Source organism: Nicotiana tomentosiformis, chromosome 6 (assembly GCF_000390325.3).
Source record: "Nicotiana tomentosiformis chromosome 6, ASM39032v3, whole genome shotgun sequence".
Taxonomy (NCBI): Eukaryota; Viridiplantae; Streptophyta; class Magnoliopsida; order Solanales; family Solanaceae; genus Nicotiana; species Nicotiana tomentosiformis.
The window spans coordinates 141,440,775-141,465,478 of NC_090817.1; the positions used below are offsets into that span (position 1 = coordinate 141,440,775).

General features: G+C 38.2%; 1 protein-coding gene across 1 annotated transcript; it reads right to left on the reverse strand.

Annotated features, from left to right (window-relative positions):
- Positions 1-13,680: 13,680 nt before the first annotated feature.
- Positions 13,681-14,895, reverse strand: LOC138894861 (uncharacterized). The gene has a single exon (XM_070179593.1). It carries the CDS (start codon positions 14,893-14,895, stop codon positions 13,681-13,683), a length of 1,215 nt encoding a protein of 404 aa, XP_070035694.1.
- Between the last annotated feature and the right edge of the window lie 9,809 nt (positions 14,896-24,704).

A 24,704-nucleotide genomic window follows, 5' to 3' on the forward strand; every position in this document is an offset into this window, starting at 1 on the left:
AGATTCAATCCTTGCGGATCGTTGCTGAAGCTGAAATTGATGATGATGAGTGGGTCAAGACCCGGCTAGAGCAATTGAGTTTGATTGATGAAAAACGATTGGCAGCAGTATGTCACGGTCAATTGTATCAGAAAAGAATGGCAAGAGCATACAACAAGAAGGTGCGTCCCCGAAAATTTGAAGTGGGTCAGCTGGTGTTGAAACGCATCCTTCCACATTAGGCTGAAGCTGAAGGCAAGTTCGCCCCAAACTGGCAGGGGCCGTTCATTGTGACAAAGGTATTGCCCAATGGTGCTTTGTATTTAACAAACATAGAAGGTAAATGTGTGGATATAGCTATCAATTCCGATGCAGTCAAGAGATAGTATGTATGATTTCTTTGCTTATCTTCAATTGCATTTTGTACTAGGCATCTTCAAAGTTGGAATGACGAAGGCATTTTATTCTGCTATCCCAAACAATTTTATCATTTGTTACTTCTTTTTGAGCCTTATTTATGTCCTTTCATACCCCTCTTTTGGAATCAGAAGTAGAGCTGGAAATAGAAAAGGAAAAGAAAAGAAACAAAAAAAGAGAAAAGCAAAAGAAAGAAAAGAGAAAAAGAAAGGAGAAAAAGAAAAAGAAAAGCAAAGTAACAAAAACAAAACAACTTTTACTAGTTGGAACTACGTTAGACTTGATTCCTTTTAAGGATACGTAGGCAGCCTTACTTTGAGGTTCAGTCCCATCAAATAAAAAATTCAAAATTCCCCAGATTCAAAAACAAATTGGGGCAGAAGTTTTAGTTTTACAATAGGTCTGATTCCAAAAGTTGTAATTTTGAACCCTTTCATCTTAAGTCATGTTGAGCCTTATACCACCTTTTCTTTCTAACCCTTTCCAAAAGCCTATACTACGGTCCAAAGAAAGACCTTCCGATCAATCTTTGAGGATGCCAAGTCAAGTGAGATAGAGGTATGATTTCCATCATGGGTAACACTTTGTTCATTGGGTACAAGGAAAATAAATAAAATGAGAGAGTCTTATTGGTGAAAACCCTCACGGGCACCGTAAGGCGATGGTGAGCTGAGGAAAAATTTAAAATGAGAGAGTCTTATTGGTGAAAACCCTCACGGGCACCGTAAGGTGGCGGTGAGTTGAGAGATGAACAAATGAGAGAGGCTTGTTGGTGAAAACCCTTCGGGGCACTACAAGTCGAAAGAGGTTGGTGACTTTATAGAAAAGTTGGATCATTGAAAGCCCGGTTTTTGAAGTATGAAGACATGACATGAACTGAAATGTGATTAGTTGGATTTATTAGGCTGATCAACGAAATGCATGTCATGATCATTGGAGCCAGTTGCTTCATTCAGATAAGTCTCTTTTCCATTTTTCTTCAAATAGTCATCTGTGTTTTTTCCTTTTTATTCCTAATTCTCGAAGTCACTTCGCTTCGTTTCTTTTGGGTCTATTTTTCTAAGTCTCTGTCAAATTAGTCTTTGTTAAGCAAACAAGAAAGGACTTCAAAGCTCATTAACAACTTTTTATTTGCACCAAGCGAAATTCGGCCAGGCACATCACAAGTGACATGATTTAGAATGAGCAATGCGGTGGTAACTGAAATTCAAGTGGTCAAGTGATTCGTGAATTTGTAGGAAATGCAAAGGTTCAACAGTTGTCAGAATGAAAGTTCCATATGATGAGTTGAGTGTAAGGGATTCAAGTCATTCAGAGGTTTTATGGTCGAGGTCCGATTGAAAGGTCAAACAATTCTTTGTAGCCCGAAGTAGCTGATCAAAATGAAGCGGGGTAGTGGCAGAAGCAGACACCTTCAGCAAGGATGCCACAAACTAACAGCCACAGTTTCAAACTGACAAAACTTTCTTTGTTTCAAGCAGGGGCAAGAAATCTTGTTTGCTTTGCCAGGAATCCTCCATGAGAAAGCATGTTCCAGATAAGTTCAGTTTTAAGTTTTCAGTACCCTCCTGGATAATGGGATTTAATTTTAAGTTTTCAGGACCCTCCTGGATAATGGGATTTAATTTCAAGTTTTCAGGACCCTCCTGGATAATGGGATCTAGTTTTAAAGTTTCAGGACGCTCCTGGATAATGGGATGCAACTAACAATCAATGAATGTTCCTAGTACAAACTGGGGCAGAAACTTTTCTCTGTTTTGTCTGTGTTATCGTGATAGCAGGCGCCCACCTGGAGAACGAGGGAATTTATTTTTGTTTTAAGTCATCAGGCGCCCACCTGGAGAACGAGGGAATTTATTTCAAGTTTTAAGTCATCAGGCGCCCACCTGGAGAACGAGGGAATTCATTTCAAGTTTTAAGTCATCAGGCACCCACCTGGAAAACGAGGGAATTTTATTTCAAATTTTAAGTCAGCATCAGGCACCCACCTGGAAAACGAGGGAATTCATTTCAAGTTCTAAGTTAGCAGGCGCCCACCTGGAGAACGAGGGAATTTATTTCAAGTTTTAAGTCATCAGGCGCCCACCTGGAGAACGAGGGAATTTATTTCAAGTTTTAAGTCATCAGACGCCCACAGCGAGAACGAGGGAATTCATTTCAAGTTTTAAGTCAACAGGCGCCCACCTGGAGAACAAGGGAATTTATTCCAAATTCAAGTCATTGGCAGGCGCCCACCTGGAGAATAAGGGAATTCATTTCAAGTATTAAGCCATTGGCAGGCGCCCACGTAGAGAATGAGGGAATTTATTTCAAGTTCAAGTCATTAACAGGCGCCCACCTGGAGAATGAGGGAATTTGTTTCAAGTTCAAGTCATTAGCAGGCATCCACCTGGAGAACGAGGGAAGTCATTTCAGAATTCATTTAAGGTTTTAAGTCAGCATCAGGAGCCCGCCTGAAGAACATAGTCAACTTTTAGTTTTATTTCAAGTGCAAGCAGCAGGGTGCCCGCCTGAAGAATAGGGTCAACTTCCAGTTTATTTCAATTTTCAAGTCATTGGCAGGCACCCACCTGGAGAACGAGGGAATTCATTTCAAATTTCAAGTCAGTTGCAGGTGCCCACCTGAAGAACGAGGGAAGTCATTTCAAAATTCAATTCAAGTTAGAAGTATAGAAGCTCGCCTCAAGAATGCAAGTCGACAGTCCGAGATGACCAAAAGAAGAAGTCTCAATCCAGAATAAAAGAAAAAAAAAGTGAATTCAAAATGCAGAAGCAGATGAAAGATATGGGCTGCTCAAGACATGACTGAAGTCGCAAGCTTTGCATGTCCCGTCTTAATCTGAAAAGCTGAAGAAGAATGAACTAGCACCTGCAGCTAGCAAGCATCGAGGTTCAGATCAGAGTCTGCATGAAGAACCAGCCAAGACTCAAGATCACGCTTCAAAAGACTCATATAGGAATCTTGTAACTCGTAGCTCATAGGCTTAGTTAGTCTTTTTCATTTTGACTTTGGTGTAATAAGGAGCTCAGCAAGCAGTAAACATCAGCAACAACAGTGAAATCACAACTTCTCGGTAGTCCCAGCTGCTTAAACTCCCAGAACTACACTGACCTGATTCCTTTATAGCCAAGGATATGTAGGCAACCTCTGAAGCAAGGTTCGGTCAAACCTTTTCAAAATGCTTCCTATGGAGTATCAAATAGGAAAAAAAATTGTTCATGATTGCTCACTTTATCTTTGCCCGAAAACTCTTCATGTTTCCGAGCAAAGAGGGGCAGCTGTGAGTACCTGATATTTGCCCCACATATAAAATTACTCCTAAAAAATAATCCAAAAATAATTTCAATTGTTTTATGAACTTTAGAAGTTTTTCTTTATTTGTTTTACATTTATTCGCATTGTTTATGCATGTTAGGAATATCGTATATCATAAAAATATTCAAATCTTAATTTCATTGCATTTTAGTTTTTAAATTGCATTTTTAGGATTTAATTACTTTGTTACATGCATTATTTAAATATCTAAAAACCAAAAAAATGCATTCTTATACAAGTTAATTAATTAGGTCATTAGTCAATTAGTGAGTAAAATATATATAATAGTTTAGCCGCACAAATTGGTTTAGTCAAGCCCATCCCTTTAGAAGCCCAATTTTCATGACCCGCCTGGCCCAACCGAACCCCCTCTCTTTAAGGGACCCTAATTCCCCTTCCATTCTTAACACCAGAGACGGACGACCCCCCCATTTTGGAAAAACCCTAACCTAGCAGCGGCACATCCCTCCCTCTTCTCCCTTTTCATCTTCTCAAGAATGAGACCCCCCTCCATTTTAGAACTAATATTAGCCGCCTCTCTTGCTCCGTCTTCACTCTCACGGACATACACATCATTCTCAGCAAAAATACAAACTCCCTCACTCATTGATAATACACACAGCTGAAACAGAGTTAGGAAAACTTCAAATGAGGATATGAAAATCAAAAAGCTTGAAAAACAAAAGAAGAACCGGAATTTCTAAAGGAAGATTGAAGAAAAAGTTGATTTCAAAACTCGGTTCCTTCTTTTTTGGTTTATCGTTAATTCTGGATCTAATTGGAGTTGATTTTGCTATTGCTGCTATTAAACACTCACTGATTAGAAGCTGATTTCCCACTTGATTTTCTTTGACCTTTATTTGATTTTTGGATTTCCTGCCGATTTCGCATTGATAGGTATGTAGCTATAACTTTGTATGTTTTTGTTAAGATATTAGTTTTAAGATCTGAATTTTCAGTTCTATTTCATATGATATGTTATTCTTACTGTTTGATGAATAACTTGGTTTAATTCTAAGGATTTGGTTCTTAGTTTAATTCGAAGTCAAAGTAAATAACCTTGTATGTGTCAATCCGCCAAACACCGTTAAATTTTAAGTCGTTGAGCATTCTACATACTTTGATCTTTTATATTTAATTGACCTGAATATTTATAATGTGGGATCTTCTTACTTGTGTGAGAATTGCACTGTACAAGTAAATTCTAGTAGCTGAAAGACACGTGATTAGAATGGTATATAACTTTAAATGGTGTTATTAACTTATAACTGGGTTTAGTGTATTTGAATGTTTATTCATGCATACCTAGGTTGATTTAACGTGGTGATGGTTTAGTTTGGTTCTCAATTGTAATTAAACAGCACTGACTTTCATAGTCTTCTGAGAATACATAGTATTTACTTCATATATGAGAACCTACAAGTTCCATTCCGTATATTGCAAGCTCTTTTGTGCTAGCCTGGTTGATCTAAATGCACCTCTTACAAGTTATTTGCTGCTATTCCGTCGAGTCTTAGAACCGTTTGTTTCTTGACGTTGTAGTCTTGCCATGCCTTGATACTGTTGACATTTTCTTTTATTTAAAAATTCTACTTGGGCATCAGGATCATGGTCATGTGCATTGTTCTTTAGCTTTCAAGTCCAATCCCAAATTTTAGGAAAGAAGACTTATAAACACGCGTAGTGTGCTTAGGTGCGATTAATAATGAACATCGTGACTATGGGTACAGTTCCTGTGGCATGGTCACGATACGTAAATTCTAATTCGAGTGTGCGTTTTACGTGACTCGACCAGAACTTCAAACAATAATAAAAATAAGCATGTCGTAAATCGCGGGTGCTTTTCATGTGGCGCGGTTTGCGACGTGTGCCAAAACGACAAGTGTACGACATCGTGACTTGTTTCAGAAATAATTCCATAAATAATTAAAAGCGGTTAAAAAGTAAAAATACACAATAGGCTTTAAATATGTAATAAATCAGATAATTAGGCTAAGTATTAATTGTTAAGCGACCGTGCTAAAATCACAGAACTCGGGAGTGCCTCACACCTTCTCCCGGGTTAACAGAATTCCTTACCCGGTCTTCTATGTTTGCGGACCAGAAATAGAGTCAAATTTCCTTGATTTGGGATTTAAAATAAATCGGTGACTTGGGACACCATAAATTATTCCAAGTGGCGACTCTGAAATAAATAAATAATTCCATTTCGATTCATGTCACTTAAATTGGAAAAACTCCCTATCCCCCTCGGGAAAAAGGAGGTGTGACAGCTCGAAGTGGTGTTTTAGGTCTATTTATATGTGTAGAAGAAACCCTAAACGTGTGGGCCGAGTCCTAGTTAAATCCGGAACGAATTAAGTCTTCAAAACTCGGATTGGACCTGGCTTCAGGCCTGGCGTCGCCAGCCTAACGCCTGGAATTTGGCTGGCCTCGCCAGGCTAAAGCCTGGTCCAGCCTGTCCTTAGGCTGGGCTCGCCAGGCTAAAGCCTGACCTCACCAGGTCTCTCCTTTTCACTGTTCTCGAGCACGCTTTCACGTTTAAGTATCCCTTTTGCTCTACTTTCATCTCCAATTCACCTACACATAAAATAGACTCCATTATGCGCAAATAAAGTGCAATTTATCAATAAAGCATGTAAAATGCAAGGCACATAATGTGCAAAATTATGGAATTATAGCACACATCAATACCCCACACTTAAACATTTCTCATCCTCGAGCAATCAAACTACACTTATAGATACGACCTTTTTAAGCAATTCTCCTAACTCATTACACCAAGAATGTTTTTAAAATAGTTTAAGCACACAAGTGTGACATCCTCGCCTCAAGATTCGACTCATAAATACCATGCCTTATTCACAATTCACTTACTTACTCTGACATGGATGTCAACAACATTACCTTTCCTTTATGAGTCATGTGCCCTCACCCAATCAAAGAGCTTAGTTCCACACACAATGAATTTTTAAGAACATAGGAACTCAAGATAGACAAAATTCACTCGCTCTCAGAAATAACATTCATATGCGACAAATGATGCACCATAGACTTGCCCGTAGTGTAATACTCTACTAATCGAGTTCATTCAGTCTAAGATCAAGTAGGACTTTCATTGGTTATAATGTAGGCTACGGGTCGGGTAAGATACATTTGGATATGAGTGACTACACCTACCTTAAGCACTTTAATACATACACTTTAACATACATCCCATACTTGTGCCAAACCAAACATTCCACCTTCACTTCAATTTATATTACCCCATTTTTCTTTAAGCATAATTATATTAAGAGTCACCACTTTTCAAAGAATATTCTTTTTCCCAGCAATACAACTATATATTTTTTTCTTTCTTTCTTTCTTTTTCGATTCAAGCGACTCTTACTTTTTCAAAACAGTTCACCTTTCTCCTTATTTCATTAGTTCCACTCAAAAATCAAACCAACCACCCCACACTTTAATTTTTACAAAGTTCATAACAATTCAAGTGCTCATTAGAGGTGAAAAGCTTCAAATAGATGGTTAATTCAAATAATTGGGTAAGGCTTGTAGTGTGGTTGCCAAAGAAACAGAATTACATGCTCAAAGGGGTTAACTACGTTACATAACTTTTAGGTGGGTAAACTATATATATCTGGCTTAACAAAGAAACACCTATATCACTTCTCAGACTGAACAAGACTACTATTTCACTTTGCACACACACATGGCAAGTTCTAGACATCAAATGCAATGCACAGAATATATACAAAACTCACACATGCATGGCACATAACTCACTCAGGATTGGTTTCATCGCGACACTCCAGTCAAAGCTGTTAAGCAAAATAAGGAATCTACGATTTAAGGTACTTATGCGAGAGTCAAAAACCGAGCCTAAGCGTCACAACCATAGTACTAACTATTCTCTAGGCATAACAAAGCTAAGAGATATTGCTACAATTAAATGTATTGCTTCGTGGTTCCTACTCCTAAAAATTAAAACTAACTACGCCCGGTTCAACTAAAATCCCCTGGAAAAGAACCGCGGCCCAAAGAAAAATCAAGGGGGAATTACTACACTACCTGCACACAAAAAAATCTTTTTTTTTGTATTTTCTTTTGACTTACTTCCCTAATGAAAACTGTCTGGGAGATCCATCATCGGGATGAGTCCAAATCAATTACTAAACTACTAAAACACATACTAAAACAATTAACACTAAATAACTAAATGACTAAAATTAACCATGTACAATTCCCCACCCCACACTTAGATCATGCATTGTCCTCAGTGCATGCACAAAATGACAAAACACGAAAAATGAGTAGGGTGTGAAGAAACTCCATGATCAAGAAACGTCTTCATCCTCTGATGCTCTCCACTCCTCATCATGTTCGTCCTTCTCCTCCTCCTCATCATCTCCCTCACCATCTGACTGCTCTGGCTCAACTTCAGACTGCTCCGGTGTATTGATATCCTCATCATTGGGGAGTCTGTATCCATCTCCTATCCCAACCAGCTGCTGGGCATGAGCATTGAGTGGGTACCGGTGCTCCAATTCAGTCCTCTCCTTAGATGTGGCCTGTCGACCTCCTATCCTTAGCTGCAAATCCATCATCCCATAGAGATGGGCCATAAAACTATCATCCCGAGCGTTGCGCTCGGTACTTGTCAACGATGTCATAGCAGTCTCTTCTTTCAGTCGGAGGCTAGTGATGTCCGTTTGTCATAGGGGTTGATCAATGGTGTGGTCAAACTCCGGCTCCTCCTCAACCTCCTCGTGTCTTAAGTACTGAGTTAGAAAATTGGCAAATGGCATTCGATCGATCTTATTACTCGTTCTGACTACAGTCATCTGGTAGCGGATCAGATGACCCACATTTACCCTTTGACCCGTCATGAGGAAGTAGAGTACACAGGTCCTCTCACGGCTAATGAGTGTTTCATGATTGCACGGTAGGAGCCGTGCATTTATCAGTTTAAGCCACACTTGAGCCTCCGCCATCATCTTCTTCTTGGGAAACCTCTTACGCCGATTAGTTATCTTATCCCGGACCCATGCTGCCGTAGAATCGGCACCACAAAGCATTTGTCTCAAATCTCTATATGTAGGCCGGCAAATGAAGTGGTCCAATGGATCCCCAGGAACATCCGGAGCACCTAAAAAATTACATATGGCCGTGGGTGAAAATTCTATCAATCGTCCACGAATTGGAACCAGTTGTTCAGTACTTTGCGGATCAAACCCTGCATAGAATTCTCGGACTAAGTTGAGATTAATGTTCCCTGTGTTCTTAAAGACATAGGTCAACCCCATATCCTTAATGCCCCTCCAAATTGCTTGATACTTCGCTTTCAAGATGCGTTCATTGATAGCTGCTTCCGGGTGTACATGTTTAGGCCTACAATGCCTGTACCAATCCTTAGTATGCGGTGGTATGTTGTTGATGCCAAACTCCCGTTGGCCTTGTGGTTGTTGACGCATAGCTGCTATAGCTGCCCAGCTTGTACTCCACTTAGAATGGAAATAGCTTCCCCCCCTTTTCTCTTCTTTGGGGGAGGTGCTGAGGTCGCATTTACTTTAGCCGGCACAGTAGAAGTAGCCTTGGCTTTGCCTGTGTCTTTTCTGGGAGGCATCGTTGTTCCTACACAAATAAGCAGTAGTCAGATAAAACTGCATTACACACTACACACATAAATTTTCCCGACTTTCCGAGGTTACTCAGACTTCACCTCGTCTTTTCTTAATATTAGAATCAAATAACAATACATGGGCTACCCGCGAGCCACCCCACACTTAAGATTTTATCGTGGTGTATAACTTCATAACACTAGTCTATTAATCCCGGAGACTCAGGCTCCAATGGGGACAAGGAATGCCATTGAGGCATTATATTAAACACTTAACATGCATTAGTGCCATGGGATTTCTTATGGACATGAGCGATTGCCTCATCCTCCCAAATCGGCTTAGGGGTTCCGTACTACCACATGTTTTCATAATCGCAGCACCATTCCTATGGGGTTTCATGGGGTTGGGGCACACAAACTCAATACCACAATTAAGAACAACCACTAATTTTTGTGTGCAATTACCTGTACCTCTCTCAAAATTACAAAGTAAAGAGATTAAATCATACCTTTGAAGCTTTTGAGAGGAAGAAGCTGCCTGGGAATTTCTGATTAGTGTGAAAGAATAGCAAGACTAAACTTGACTTCAATGGGGATGGGGGATACCACTATGGCAATGTGCTGTTGAGTGTTTGTGGGTGAGGGCAATTCATGCAGTGTTTTTGGTTGAGAGCAACGTTGATGAGAAGATGTGTGTGCTTGTGAATTTCTTTTCTAAAGCTTGATGTGTTTTTGGTTTAAGTGAGGTTAGGGTTGTTTGTATTGTGTTCAGTGTTTAGGGCGTGTAATGTGAGGAGGTTCGACTAAAATAACTTAAACTGGGCCGAAATAACTTACATGGCTTCGCCTGGCCCAGTACCTGGCGTTAGCCCGGCGTCGCCAGCCTAAGGCCAGGCTGAACCTGGCGTTAGCCAAGCGTCGCCAGCCTAAGGCCAAGCAGACCCTGGCGTTAGCCAGGCATCGCCAGCCTAAGGCCAAGCAGAACCTGGCGTTAGCCAGGCGTCACCAATCCCTGGTGTACGTCAGGTGATGCTTAAACTTGCCCAACTCGCCTGCAAACTTGTTAGTACCTAAAAACAAAATTCTAACTACACTAAAAATCAACTATGAATTGGGTTGCCTCCTAACGAGCGCCTGATTTAACGTCGTGGCACGACTCAGATAATTGTATTTAAGGATCGCTTAACCTTGGTGGCTCGAGCAAATGAGTCACCAACACTACCTTCGCATCTTCCATGCCCAAATAATGTTTTAACCTGTGCCCATTGACTCTAAACGTGCGAGAGTCATTTGATGTAGCAATCTTTATGGCTCCGGTGGGGTGAATCTCCACCACACTAAATAGTCCCGACCATCGTGACTTTAACTTACCCGGGAATAACCTCAACCTCGAGTTGTATAGCAATACCTTATCTCCAGGTTTAAAACTTTGCTCAAGAATATTTTTATCATGCATTATTTGCATTCTCTCCTTGTATAATCTTGTGCTTTCAAAAGCGTGGTAACGAAATTCATCAAGCTCGTGCAGCTCTGTGACTCTACTTGTGCCCGCAGCTTCTATATCAAGATTCAACTGTCGCAGTGCCCATAAAGCTTTATGCTCCAACTCCACTGGTAGGTGACATGCCTTCCCAAATACCAATTTATATGGCGTCATACCAATCGGAGTTTTGAAAGCGGTACGATAGGCCCATAGTGCATCATCTAACTTTCTTGCCCAATCCGTTCTTGTAGCATTCACAGTCTTTGTCAAAACAATCTTTATCTCTCTGTTCGACACTTCTACTTGCCCACTCGTTTGTGGATGATATGGGGTGGCAACTTTGTGACGTACACCATACTTTTCTAACAGCTTTGTGAAGGCTCGATTACAGAAGTGAGTGCCTCCGTCACTGAATATCGTCCTTGGAGTACCAAATCGGGTGAATATGTTCTTTCTTAAAAAACCAATTACCCCCTTAGCATCATTTGTCGAGAGCGCTGCAGCCTCCACCCATTTCGACACATAGTCCACAGCTATGAGTATGTATTTGTTGCTATATGAGCTAATGAAAGGCCCCATGAAATCGATTCCCCACACGTCAAACACTTCTACCTCTTGAATTGGGTTCATAGGCATCTCATGTCGGCGGGAAATATTCCCAGTTCGTTGGCATTCGTCACAACCTTTCACCCATAAGTGTGCATCTTTGAACACTGTCGGCCAGTAGAAGCCCGATTCCAGCACTTTCGCGGCAGTCCTTACTCCTCCGAAGTGACCACCATATGGTGATACATGACAAGCCTGCAAAATAGAAGATTGGTCTATCTCGGGGATACATCTCCGGATCATGTTATCAACACAAATTCTGAATAGGTAAGGCTCATCCCAATAATATATGTGACAGTCACGAAATAACTTTTTCTTTTGAACAGAGGAAAGATCATAGGGGACAATACCGCTTGCCAGGTAGTTTGCAATGTCTGTATACCATGGCGCTTCCTCCAATGTCACTGCTAGCAATTGTTCATCTGGGAATGTCTCAGTTATATCTTCTACATTGACTTTCTTTTCAGCTCCCTCCAACCTTGAAAGGTAGTCTGCCACTTGGTTCTCTGCCCCTTTTCTATTGCGGATCTCCAAATCAAATTCTTGTAGCAAAAGAACCCAACAGATCAAGCGTGGCTTTGACTCCTTCTTTGCTAACAGGTACCTAAGTGCTGCATGGTCAGTATAAACAATCACTTTTGAACCAATCAAATAAGACCTGAATTTGTCAAATGCAAACACCACAACCAACATCTCTTTCTCAGTCACGGTATAATTGAGTTGTGCACCGCTTAACGTTCTGCTTGCATAGTAAATTGGGTGCACCAGTTTGTCCTTCCGCTTCCCTAGGACTGCTCCTATAGCATAGTCACTCGCATCACACATGAGCTCAAATGGTTGCTCCCAGTTAGGTGCAACGATGATTGGTGCAGTCACCAGTCTCCTCTTCAGCTCCTCAAATGCTAACCTATAGTCATTAGAAAACACAAAAGAATGATCCTTTTCAAGGAGTTTACATAAGAAGTTAGCAATTTTAGAGAAATCCTTTATAAATCGCCTGTAGAACCCGGCGTGCCCGAGGAAACTTCTTACTGCCTTAACTGAAGTGGGTGGTAGCAACTTCTCAATCACCTCAACCTTAGCATGGTCAACCTCAATACCCTTACTGGACACTCGATGCCCCAGCACTATACCTTCTTGTACCATAAAATGGCACTTCTCCCAGTTCAGCACTAAATTTGTCTCCACACACATTTTCAACACTCTTCTTAAATTGTGCAGACAGTCTTCAAATGAATCCCCTACCACAGAGAAATCATCCATAAAGACTTCCATAATATCTTCAACCATGTCAGTGAAAATGGCTAACATACACCTCTGAAAGGTGGCCGGTGCATTGCATAGGCCAAACGGCATTCTCCGAAAGGCAAAGATGCCATACGGGCAAGTGAATGATGTCTTCTCTCTATCCTCAGGGGCTATAGAAATCTGATTGTACCCCGAGTACCCATCCAAAAAGTAGAAGTGAGACCTCCCTGCCAGTCTATCCAACATTTGGTCAATGAATGGTAAAGGAAAATGGTCTTTCCGGGTGGCTGTGTTCAGTTTTCTATAATCCATACAAATTTGCCAACCTGTAACTGCACGAGTTGAGATCAACTCATTATTCTCATTGGGCACTACAGCCATTCCACCTTTCTTTGGCACACACTGAACTGGGCTAACCCAGTTACTGTTAGAGATTAGGAAGATGATTCCCGCATCTAACCACTTGATCACTTCTTTCTTCACCACTTATTTCATATTGGGGTTTAGCCTTCTTTGATGTTCTCTGGAAGGTTTGTGCCCATCTTCCAATAGAATCTTATGCATACAAAATGTTAGGTTGATCCCTATAATATCTGTAATGGTCCAGCCAATTGCAGTCTTGCATTCCATTAACACCTGCAAAAGTTGTTCTGCCTGCACATCTAATAAACTGGATGAGATAATAACAGGTAAAGTGGATTTAGGTCCCAAGAAAGCGTACCTGAGGTGAGAAGGTAACGGTTTTAGTTCCAACTGTGGTAGCTCTTCAATTGACGGCTTAGCTGGAGGTATTTTTCTTTCTTCTAAGTGTAAGGGCTCGAATTCGAGCTCTCTTTTCCAGTACCCTCGCCCTTCAAGGGACAAAACCCACTCTACCAAGTTTTCACCATTCATTTCTTCTAAGTTCATGAGGCATGCTGCTAGAGGGTCTTTTGCATTTAGAGTATCATGTTCCTCCTCCAAGATCACATCCACAGCTTCTATCAGAGAGCAGTTAGCAAACTCACTGGGTCACCATATAGATTTCTGCACATTAAACGTTATCTCTTCATCGTTCAATCTCATCTTTAGCTCTCCAGTTTCACAATCAATTAGGGCTCTCCCAGTGGCCAAGAATGGCCTTCCCAAAATTATGGGAATCTCCTCGTCAACCCGGTAGTCTAAAATGACAAAATTTGCTGGGAAAACAAACTTCCCTACCTGTACTAATACATCATCAAGGATACCAGAGGGCCTCTTCACTGTCCGATCGGCCAGCTGTAACAACATAGATATGGGTCTAGCTCTTCCAATGCGTAACCTTTTGTAGATAGTCAAGGGCATCAAATTTATGTTTGCCCCCAAATCACAAAGTGCCTTAGCAAACGCATAGTTGCCTATTGTGCATGGGATTGTGAAACTCCATGGATCAGATAACTTCTCAGCTATGGGTCTTGTCACAACAGTACTACATGTCCGAGTCAGTATAATCGTGGCCAAGTCTTGAAAGTCAAACTTACAAGACATCAAGTCCTTCATCATTTTTGTATAACCAGGCATTTCCTTTAAGGCATCAATCAATGGAATGTTTACCTGAATTTGCTTCAACATCTCCAAAAATTTCTTATATTGCTCGTCTTTTTGGTATTCGGCCAATCTTTGGGGGAAGGGTGCTGGAGGCCGCTTCTTTAATGTGGTTTGATTTTGAACCTGCTCTGGCACTGTTTCTGCTGCCTTCTCTTGCTCTAACTCAGTTTCCTTTGCGACTTCCTTTTCTTTGCTTGTTTCAGCTGGCACATGTTGTATCGTCACCTCTGTTAACCCTGTTGAGTCATCTATCTCGATGGGTACTGGCACAAGTGTTTCAGTAGGCCGGCTTTCGCGAGCCATCTCTTGCTCCAGATCTAGGTCTCTACCATTTCGTAGACTTACTTCCATAAGCTGTTTCGGGCCCTGTTCTTTTGGATTAACTTGTGTATCTATAGGTAACGTCCCTTGGGGACAATTGTTTAGGGCCATAGAAATTTGTCCTAATTGAATCTCAATACCCTTTATCGCTGATTCATGCGAGTCTACCCTCTGTTGCATTTTTCCCGTGGACCCAATCAATTGTTGCAGCATTCCCTCAAGTTTAGTAAACCCATCATCTGGTCTCATAATCTGTTGTTGTTGAGGTTGTTGATAAGTCAGCTGCTGATTTTGCTGGATGTAGCCCTGTTGCCTTTGGTAAGGCGCAACTTGACCCATTGGTTGCATAGCTCCAGGATTGTTGTTGTTATTGTACTGCTGCTGTGCTGGTCTATATTGTTAATTATGTTGACCCCAATTTAGACCACCTTGCCTCTATCCCCCATAGTTGGCTACATAATTCATATCTTCATGATATTGCTGGTTGTCACCTTCCGCACTCCACGAGCAAACATATGGTTGGTTAATGCATGGTGTACATAAGCCCCAATTAGTTGTGTCAACTATGTGAACATGCTGCTTCTAGCCTGATTCATCAATCTTTTTGGTGAGGATACTCATTTGTGTCATTAGAGTGGACACATTCTCAGTTATGGAGTTGTTTGGGTCCAACGCCACTGAGTGAACTACCGGAGTGATCGTGGAGGCTCTAGTCATCCATCCTGAGTTTTGTGCCATCTTATCAAGTAGGATCTTGCATTCTGGTAATGTTTTACTCAGAAATGCTCCACCTGCTGAAGCATCAACATTGGCCTTTAAGCTGTCAGCCAATCCCATGTAGAATCTCTGCCCCAACATCTGATCTGGAATCCCATGATGTGGACACTTAACTAGCATGCACTTGAACCTCTCCCATGTTTCTTGTAGTGATTCTGTTGGTCTCTGCCTGTGGCTCGATATATCATCAATCTGTTGGGCAGTTTTATTTGGTTGGTAGAATTTGTTCAAAAATTGCTTGACTAATTCCTCCCAAGTAGTGATGGAATTTATGGGGAGTGAATTAAACCAAGTCTGAGCTTCTCCTGTCAGCGAGAATGGGAACAAACAAAAGCTTTATTGCGTCTGGTGTTACGTTAGGTTGCCTTTGCGTTAAACATATTGACATGAAATTCTTCAGGTGCTGCTGGGGATCTTCAATATGTGACCCTGAGAACAGTCCCTTGTTCTGTAACAAATGTAGCATGTTATTTGTGATTTGGAATGATTCTGCTTGTATCTGAGGGACTGCAATTGCGGTTGCCAGATTATCGGCGGTGGGTTGTGCCTAATCATTTAATGTTGTTTCTGGTACAAGAGGCACCACACCCCGAATGTTTGGTTCATTCTCATTGTTTCTGTTGTTTATTGGATTTTCTATTCCGTCAGTCATGTTTGGTTCGATTTGTTCTCTCGAGTTTCGTTGTTGTTTTGTTCTCTTGTTTGCACGATTTAGTGCCTTGAAAACTTTCTCAGGATCTGATATCGCTTCAAGCAATTCACCAGTTCTTGAGGAATACCTAGGCATGCACCTATAACACCCAAGACTACAAACGTTAAAATTTCAATGTATTTGGTTTAGAATGGAGAAAATTGACTACACTAAGAATTCCAGCACTTCTTTTAGCTGCAATTAATACCGTTAACTCCCCGGTAATGACACCAAAATTTGATCACGCCCTACTATGCCTTATAAAAAGGATTAAGCGGTCGTTGCAAATATATTCCGGCTAATAAGTCCGGAGTCGAATCCCACAAGGAATTAACCTATCAAACACAGCTACTAGACTCGCACAAATTCACACAATCAATCATCAGAAATATTTAAGTAACAGATTGGGTTTTATTAACTAAATATTACGTAATGAAAATGTAATAATTAACAACTAACTACGAACGGGTTGTAAACAAGAATTGGAATGATCTAAGGTTTTGATTTCCCCTATTGTCGGAATCTTTTCCGCTACGTTTTCTACAAATTTGCCTAAGTCTTATCTACCGATCATGAGCACTCTAACTATCGTAACTCTCTCCCGAGTAATTACCACAATTTACTAGACATATTCTCCCGAATTACGCTAGCTAGCATTAAACACAGCTCACTCAGATCGCACCAAGGTTTCGTTATCCCTAAACCCACCTTTAAACCTCCGTATTGATCCCTCATATACGTTTAGGAGTGATGTTGTTCAACAACTACCTAAATATGTACTCTCTCCCGAGTAATACATACTAAATAGGCACAGCTAATTGAGGGCCCTTCAATCAACCACAAGAATAATATAGTTGAACAAATAGAGAAAATACTACGGCAAATCTATATTAACATAACAAGAAAATCATCCTTCAATAAGTTCCATCAAAACCCTAGATTAGAAATTTAGCTACTCATACTCATAGTAACAATATCCCAAATATTTTGCATAACTAAAATAGAGAGTAAAGATGAAAAGATATAGAAATAATGATTCTAACTCAAAGGGGTGATTCCACCAGCTATTCTTGCCTCTAGCTGCCCTAAAAACGTCGCTCCAAGTGGTGTTTTAGGTCTATTTATATGTGTAGAAGAAACCCTAAACGTGTGGGCCGAGTCCTAGTTAAACTTGGAACGAATTAAGTCTTCAAAACTCGGATTGGACCTGGCCTCAGGCCTGGCGTCGCCAGCCTAACACCTGGAATTTGGATGGCCTCGCCAGGCTAAAGCCTGGTCCAGCCTGGCCTTGCCAGACCTCACCAGGCTAAAGCCTAGTCCAGCCTGGCCTCGCCAGACTAAAGCCTGGTCCAACCTGGCCTTAGGCTGGCCTCACCAGGCTAAAGCCTCGCCTCGCCATGTCTCTCCTTTTCACTGTTCTCGAGCACACTTTCATGTTTAAGTATCCCTTTTGCTCTACTTTCATCTTCAATTCACCTACACATAAAATAGACTCCATTATGCGCAAATAAAGTGCAATTTATCACTAAAGCATGTAAAATGCAAGGCACATAATGTGCGAAACTATGGAATTATAGTACACATCACAAATCCTAATAGGCGACCAACTATGCGTTCATGCCAAATATTATCGACCATTGAATGACATAAGAAACTCTTTTCTTCTTTCATTCAATTGCCCTGGCCATGGTCTTAATTTGGTCATTTATAATTCATGACAACATGGAGCTTAAACTCATTACCAAGAGTTGACAGATTTCATCTTGATCAATCACTAATTCTACAAGCATTTAATCATACCCAATCCTTTCAACTATCGCCCTAGGGCCATATGTGTCTAGTATCAGAGCACAATAAATAACTTGTCAATTAATATGATGATCTCAGGTCATAGGAAATTCTTACATCACATTTTTCAAGAGAATATCCTATTGTCAGTTTATGGTAGTTCTCACCATTAGGAATTATCCATTGAGTCGGTTCAATGATCATATCTCTATATGCATCATCTATTTATGTGATTTAGTTAATGAGATCAACTAATCTTCATCCCATAAAGACGATCACATAAATATTGTTTGGATTTTAAGCTTGTGTAGCTTAAAGAGGGTGAATGAAAAATGGAGAAAAAATAAAATATTTGAGTTTCCCTTGGCAAAGGGACATTGTCCCATATCGGAGGAAGAAAAGGTTTTTGATGGGTATATATATAATTGCTCTTCTTCTAGCTCTTAAAGAGTTAAGATGAAGGCAAGCCTCGCGCCGTCGTCATCGTCGCTCGCTCGGCTCGGCTTCGGATTCGGATTCGAATTTGGATTCGGATTCGGATTTGGTCAAAGATCGATTGATTGATTAATCTTTTTGGACAAAATGCAACTCTATAAATAGAGTTCTGAGCTTCTTCTTCTTCTTCTTATGCACAATAAATTCCAGTGTGTTTTACAGCCTTCGAGTGGCTCGCTGTTCACCGGCGTTTTGGTACCAACACTCCGGTGAGTTAAATCCTGGGAGGATATATTCCAGCACCTCGGGTACTTGAGGGGAATAATTTCCTTAAGGACACAATGTGTATTCAGTGGGCTCGATTTATTCCTATACTGTTTTTTATTTTTCAGAATCTATTTCGTTAAACAAGTATTACTAACTTTCTGTTTTATTTTTTCAGAAAGTTTAATTGTTTATTACAGCAATACAAAATTATAACATTCTTAAGGAAATTATTTTATTATATTCTGTATTTTATTTGTGGAGATTAAAATCTGTATGGTTTTCTACTCCTTCTGAATTTTACTATTCTGATTTGAAGATATAAAAAACTTCATCAGATTATTGAAATTCATAAAACGATTTGAAGAACATAAAAACTTCATCGTTTTTCTGTGAAATAGTATATAAAAACTTCGGTTTTATTTATTATACATACTGTTTTTGTTAATAACAGTATTGTTTACTGTTCTGATTTTGCCATTAATTGAACTCTTCTGTTATTTACAATGAGAAATGGCAATTGATAACAGAAATTCTTCTGCAACTATTGCAGCAACGACGATAGCCTCGTCAAGCCGGACTGCTGTTCCACCGGCAGAGAAACCGGGAAAATTTTTCCGAGCCAACTTCAAAGGATGGCAGCAAAGGGTGTTCTTCTGGATTACCACACTTGGTATGCAGAAATTCACTAGTGAAGAACCTCCAGTGCCTGCTGCGGACATGCCGGACAACGAGAAATTCATGATTGTTGAGGCGTGGAAGCAGGCAGATTTTCTTTGCAAAGGCTATATCTTAAGCGTTTTAGAGGATGACTTGTACAATGTGTACAGTGCGATGAATACTTCGAAAGAATTATGGGACGCACTTGAGAAGAAGTACAAGACTGAAGATGCATGCTTGAAGAAGTCCGTGGTTGTCAAATTTCTACACTATAAAATGATAGACAGTAAAACTGTTGGAACCCAAGTTCAGGGGCTTCAACTTATTTTTCATGACCTTATTGCTGAAGGTATGGTCGTGAATGAAGCATTTCAAGTGGCTGCAATGATTGAAAAATTGACTCCTTCGTGGAGAGATTTCAAGAACTATCTTAAGCACAAGCGCAAAGAAATGAAGTTGGAAGATCTTGTGATTCGTCTCAAGATTGAGGAAGATAACAAAACAGCCGAGAAGAAGTCTCGTGGAAATTCAACGATCATGGGAGCTAATATCGTTGAGGAGACTGCTCCAAAAAGTAAGAAGAGAAAGAGGTCTTCTGGACAGACTAAGGAGTAGAACAAAAAGAAATTCAAGGGTAGCTGCTACAATTGTGGAAAAACCGGTCACAAAGCCCCTGATTGTCGTCTCCCGAAAAAGTATAAGAAGAAGGGACAGGCCAACATAGTGGAGAAGAATGATGACATTGATGATCTGTGTGCAATGCTTTCGGAATGCAACCTAGTTGGAAATCCGAAGGAGTGGTGGATTGACTCTGGAGCCACTCGACATGTTTGTGCTGTCAAGGAAGCATTTGTGACTTACTCTACTGCTGGTCCCGAAGAAGAGTTTTCCATGGAAAATACTGCAACAGCTAAGATTGAAGGTTATGTGAAGATATTCCTGAAGATGACTTCCGGCAAGGTGTTAACGCTCAACAACGTTCTTCATGTTGCTACTATTAGGAAGAATTTAGTTTCTACTTCTTTTCTTGTTAAGAATGGATTCAAATGTGTATTTGTTTCTGATAAAGTTGTTGTAAGAAAGAATGAAATGTATGTTGGAAAGGGCTACCTCACAGAGGGCCTCTTCAAACTAAATGTAATGGTTGTTGACAGTATGAATAAAATTGCAGCTTCTTCTTTTTTATTGGAGTCAAATGATTTATGGCATATTCGTTTAGGACATGTCAATTACAAAACCTTGCGGAAGTTAATTAATTTAGAAGTGTTGCCTAAATTCGAGTGTAATAAATCAAAATGTCAAATATGTGTTGAGTCTAAGTTTGTAAAACATCCTTATAAGTCTATTGAAAGGAATTCAAATCCTTTAGACTTAATTCATACTGACATTTGTGATATGAAGTCGACACCATCTCGAGGTGGGAAAAAGTATTTTATTACTTTTATTGATGACTGCACTCGATATTGTTATGTTTATTTACTTAATAGTAAGGATGAAGCAATTGAAGCATTTAAGCAATACAAGAATGAAGTGGAGAATCAATTGAATAAAAAGATCAAAAATGATTAGAAGTGATAGGGGTGGAGAATATGAATTTTCATTTGCAGAAATATGTTCGGAATATGGAATTATCCATCAAACTACTGCACCTTACACACCTCAATCCAATGAAATTGCGGAAAGAAAAAATCGAACATTAAAGGAAATGATGAATTCTTTATTAATAAGTTCCGGATTACCACAGAGTTTGTGAGGTGAAGCTATCCTTACAGCTAACCGAATACTCAACAGAGTACCCCACAGCAAAACGCAATCTATTCCATATGAAAAATGAAAAGAAAGAAAACCCAACTTGAAATATTTTAAAGTGTGGGGGTGTCTAGCAAAGGTACAAATTCCTTTACCTAAAAGGGTTAAAATCGGACCAAAAACTGTTGATTGCGTTTTCATTGGATATGCTACAAACAGTAAAGTATGTCGGTTTTTGGTTCATAAATCCGATAATCCCGAAATTCATGTTAATACGGTAATGGAATCAGATAATGCTGAATTCTTTGAAAGCATCTATCCGTATAAAACTGAATGTGAGTCATTAAGTGAAAGACCTAAACGACCTCGGGAAGAACTAGGGCTGGCAAGTGGGCCGGTTCCGGGTCTAAACGAGCCAAGTGGGCCGGGCCGGGCCCAAATTAAACGGGCCAAACGGGCCCGGGCCTAAACGGACTTTTTCTAAGGACCGGCCAGGGACCGGGACCGTTTGGTCCCGGGCTAAACGGGCTAAACAGGCTAAGTGGGCTATAAGATGTATAAGATGTATATAAGATGTATATATAGTATATAAGATGTATAAATAGTTTATAAGATGTATATAAGATATATATATAGTATATATATATATATATATATATATATATATATATATATATATATAAGCTATATTCGATAAGTTATATATACATCTTATATACTATATATAAGATGTATATATAGTATAGTATATATATATAAGCTATATTTGATAAGCTATATATACATCTTATATACTATATATAAGATGTATATATAGTATAGTATATATATATATATATATAGTATATATATATAAGCTATATTCGATAAGCTATATATACATCTTATATACTATATATAAGATGTATATATAGTATAGTATATATATTAAATATATATATATATATATAAGCTATATTCGATAAGTTATATATACAGCTTATATACTATATATAAGATGTATATATAGTATAGTATAGTATACATATTAGTCTAAAGACAAAAGGATGTTAAAAATAATATCTAAGTCTAAAGACAAAAATATTGTAAAGAGATATGCCTTGTAATTTTATTATAGCATTAAAAAATATAGCAATATCTTTCTTAGTATTCATTCTCCTATGGAATGAGCACAACAAGGTGCTAATACCACCATTGAGAAGAAAAAGAAACTAATCAAGATGTGCTAAAATATAAGTTACATAATACATACTAATTTTTGTTCATATAAATTACATGGTATCTCTTACAAACTTCATAAATCTATCAAGGTCCGGAGGAATTTCCCTTGGTGGTGGCAGGTTTTTTTTTTATTTGGGTTGATAACTCCATCTGCTACAAAAATGGATAGAAAATCCATTCTTATTGCTGCGAGAGAACCCAAAGGGCAAAATAGTGGAATATACAGTATATTTTTTGTTTGTTTGTTGTAACTGACACAAAATATATATTATTTTGTATAGTAATATATTCAATAATGTTTTTCTTTCTTTCTAGTTTTATGCATTGTGTCTTATATGCGTATACAGTATATTATAAAAGGTAGATTATAGTAAAAGTGTTCTATGCTGGATTTTTGTAAAGTGTTAATCAATGTCTTTATATTATATTATATAAAGTATAATATATATTTATATAAATATATTATATACAATATATAGTTCATATAGGTAAATTGTACAAGTACGAATGTGTATTCTGACTATATGATAACTAATGTATATAGTAGCAGTATACAATATATTACATATATTTAAAGTTTACTTTTTCATAATAAATATAGTATTATGAAATATATAAGATATGAAATGCATTGCATAAAAAGGTTTGATGCCAATCTTGGTTTAGAAGATGCGTATGTTTTTTGTGTAAAATAATATAATTACTCGATGAAGACCTATTGGAATGGGAAGATCTCGAATTAGCTAAAACGATAATTTTTATATATATATATATATATATATATATATATATATATATATATATATATATATATAGTATACTATATCAAACATATACCATTAACATACCATTATTAAAAAGGCTATATAACAAATAAAAAAAATTAGATAATGTTTTTCAAAGGATTGTTATTGGTTGTCATTATAATATCTACTTTAATTTCACCTTAAAAGGTAGAATGAAGATGATATTTCTTAATGAAAAAAATCTTTTTTTTATTTTTTGAATAAAAGATTCTTCATATTATTGAAACAAATGCCTATGCTTTTTAGATCCGATGTCTTAGCTTCATTTCTGTTTTGTAAGGAAGTTATTATTGTATCTAAGAAAGATGTAATTAATTGGTAAGCTTAAATTTAGAGATTCTATTTTTATGTCAACTCCTTGATTTTCGCATGGAGAGAGGAGTAAGTTCCTTTTTCGTATTTGTTGTACTAAAAATAATAATAAAATTGGTTGTAGTTAATGTTAATTGATCTCTTAAGGCTTGTAGTTATGAAAATTCCCCTAAATAAAGCAAGTAGCATATTAAAGGGGAAAGTGCATAGAATAGTCATTCTCAGGGATGCTATTTAGAGATTAGTCAATATTTATTTTGTAATGAAATTTTAAACTAAAAATCTTAACTTCAGGACAATTTAGGACATTTTTGTCATGAAAATTTGAACCGAAAAACTGAAATTCAAGACGCAATGACTAATTCCTAAATAACAGTACTTTAAAGTGACTACCTGGTATCATTTCCACCATATTAGAGCAGGTTATTATACTACTTCACTGTATATAATTTAAATCCGTTCCAAATATAATCCCTCAGTCTTACAATTGCATCCATGAATGGGAAGGAGAGAAAAAGGATCAATAATTAATGTAAGATTTGATTGATCTCATTCGTTTGTCAATCTATCATGAAGTCTGAACAATAAAGTTCATATAATGTAATTACATTTAAAAACTAAATCCATATTGCCATAACTCTGTGACATCCTTTCCTTGTTCTCCTTTTTAGGCAAATAAAATTAAGAATTTAATACTAAAAACAGACATATTTGAAAATGACGATATAAATAGTACTTAAATGTATACAATACCGTCTAAGATTAAGTATTTTAAATAGAATAAAAATAACATGATTAAATTTCAATGTAATCTGCGAAACAAATAAAACATATAGTAGATTAATACAAACAGAATATGGGGGACTTATAGGAACTAGGAAGTAACGATGGTAGAAACTGAGAATATTATAACATAAGACGAAAGCAGGTGAGATATAAGCTCCAAATGCAATCAAGAGAAAATGCGTAAGATGATTTCTGGACCTATATCTAAATTTTGGTGAACACAATTATTTGATAACTTTGCTAATGAGAGATATTAATGTTAGGGATATAGTAGATATGCCCTAGATCCATTCTCATATTTGATGATTTGAACATATTTTTTTGAACGTTATTTGATATAAAATATATGGCATTTGATATTCTTTTATCATAGTTATTATTAATTACTTTATTAATTTAATAAGGTCCTTGATTAAATGTTGAGACTTGTCATCGTGATGGAGATCTTGATAATGAGAGTATAGTCTCTTACAACTTAATCTAAATTTGTTCTTGATCGTAGGATTATTAATTTGGACATTAGTAATCCGGCTAAATCAATATTTGTTATAATTCTGTATTGCTGTAATAAACAATTAAACTTTCTGAAAAAATAAAACAAAAAGTTAGTAATACTTGTTTAACGAAATAGATTCTGAAAAATAAAAAACAGTATAAGA

Coding starts and splice junctions, on each gene's coding strand:
- LOC138894861 (XM_070179593.1), bottom strand. CDS start 14,895: ATGGGTCAAGTTGCGCCTTACCAAAGGCAACAGGGCTACATCCAGCAA.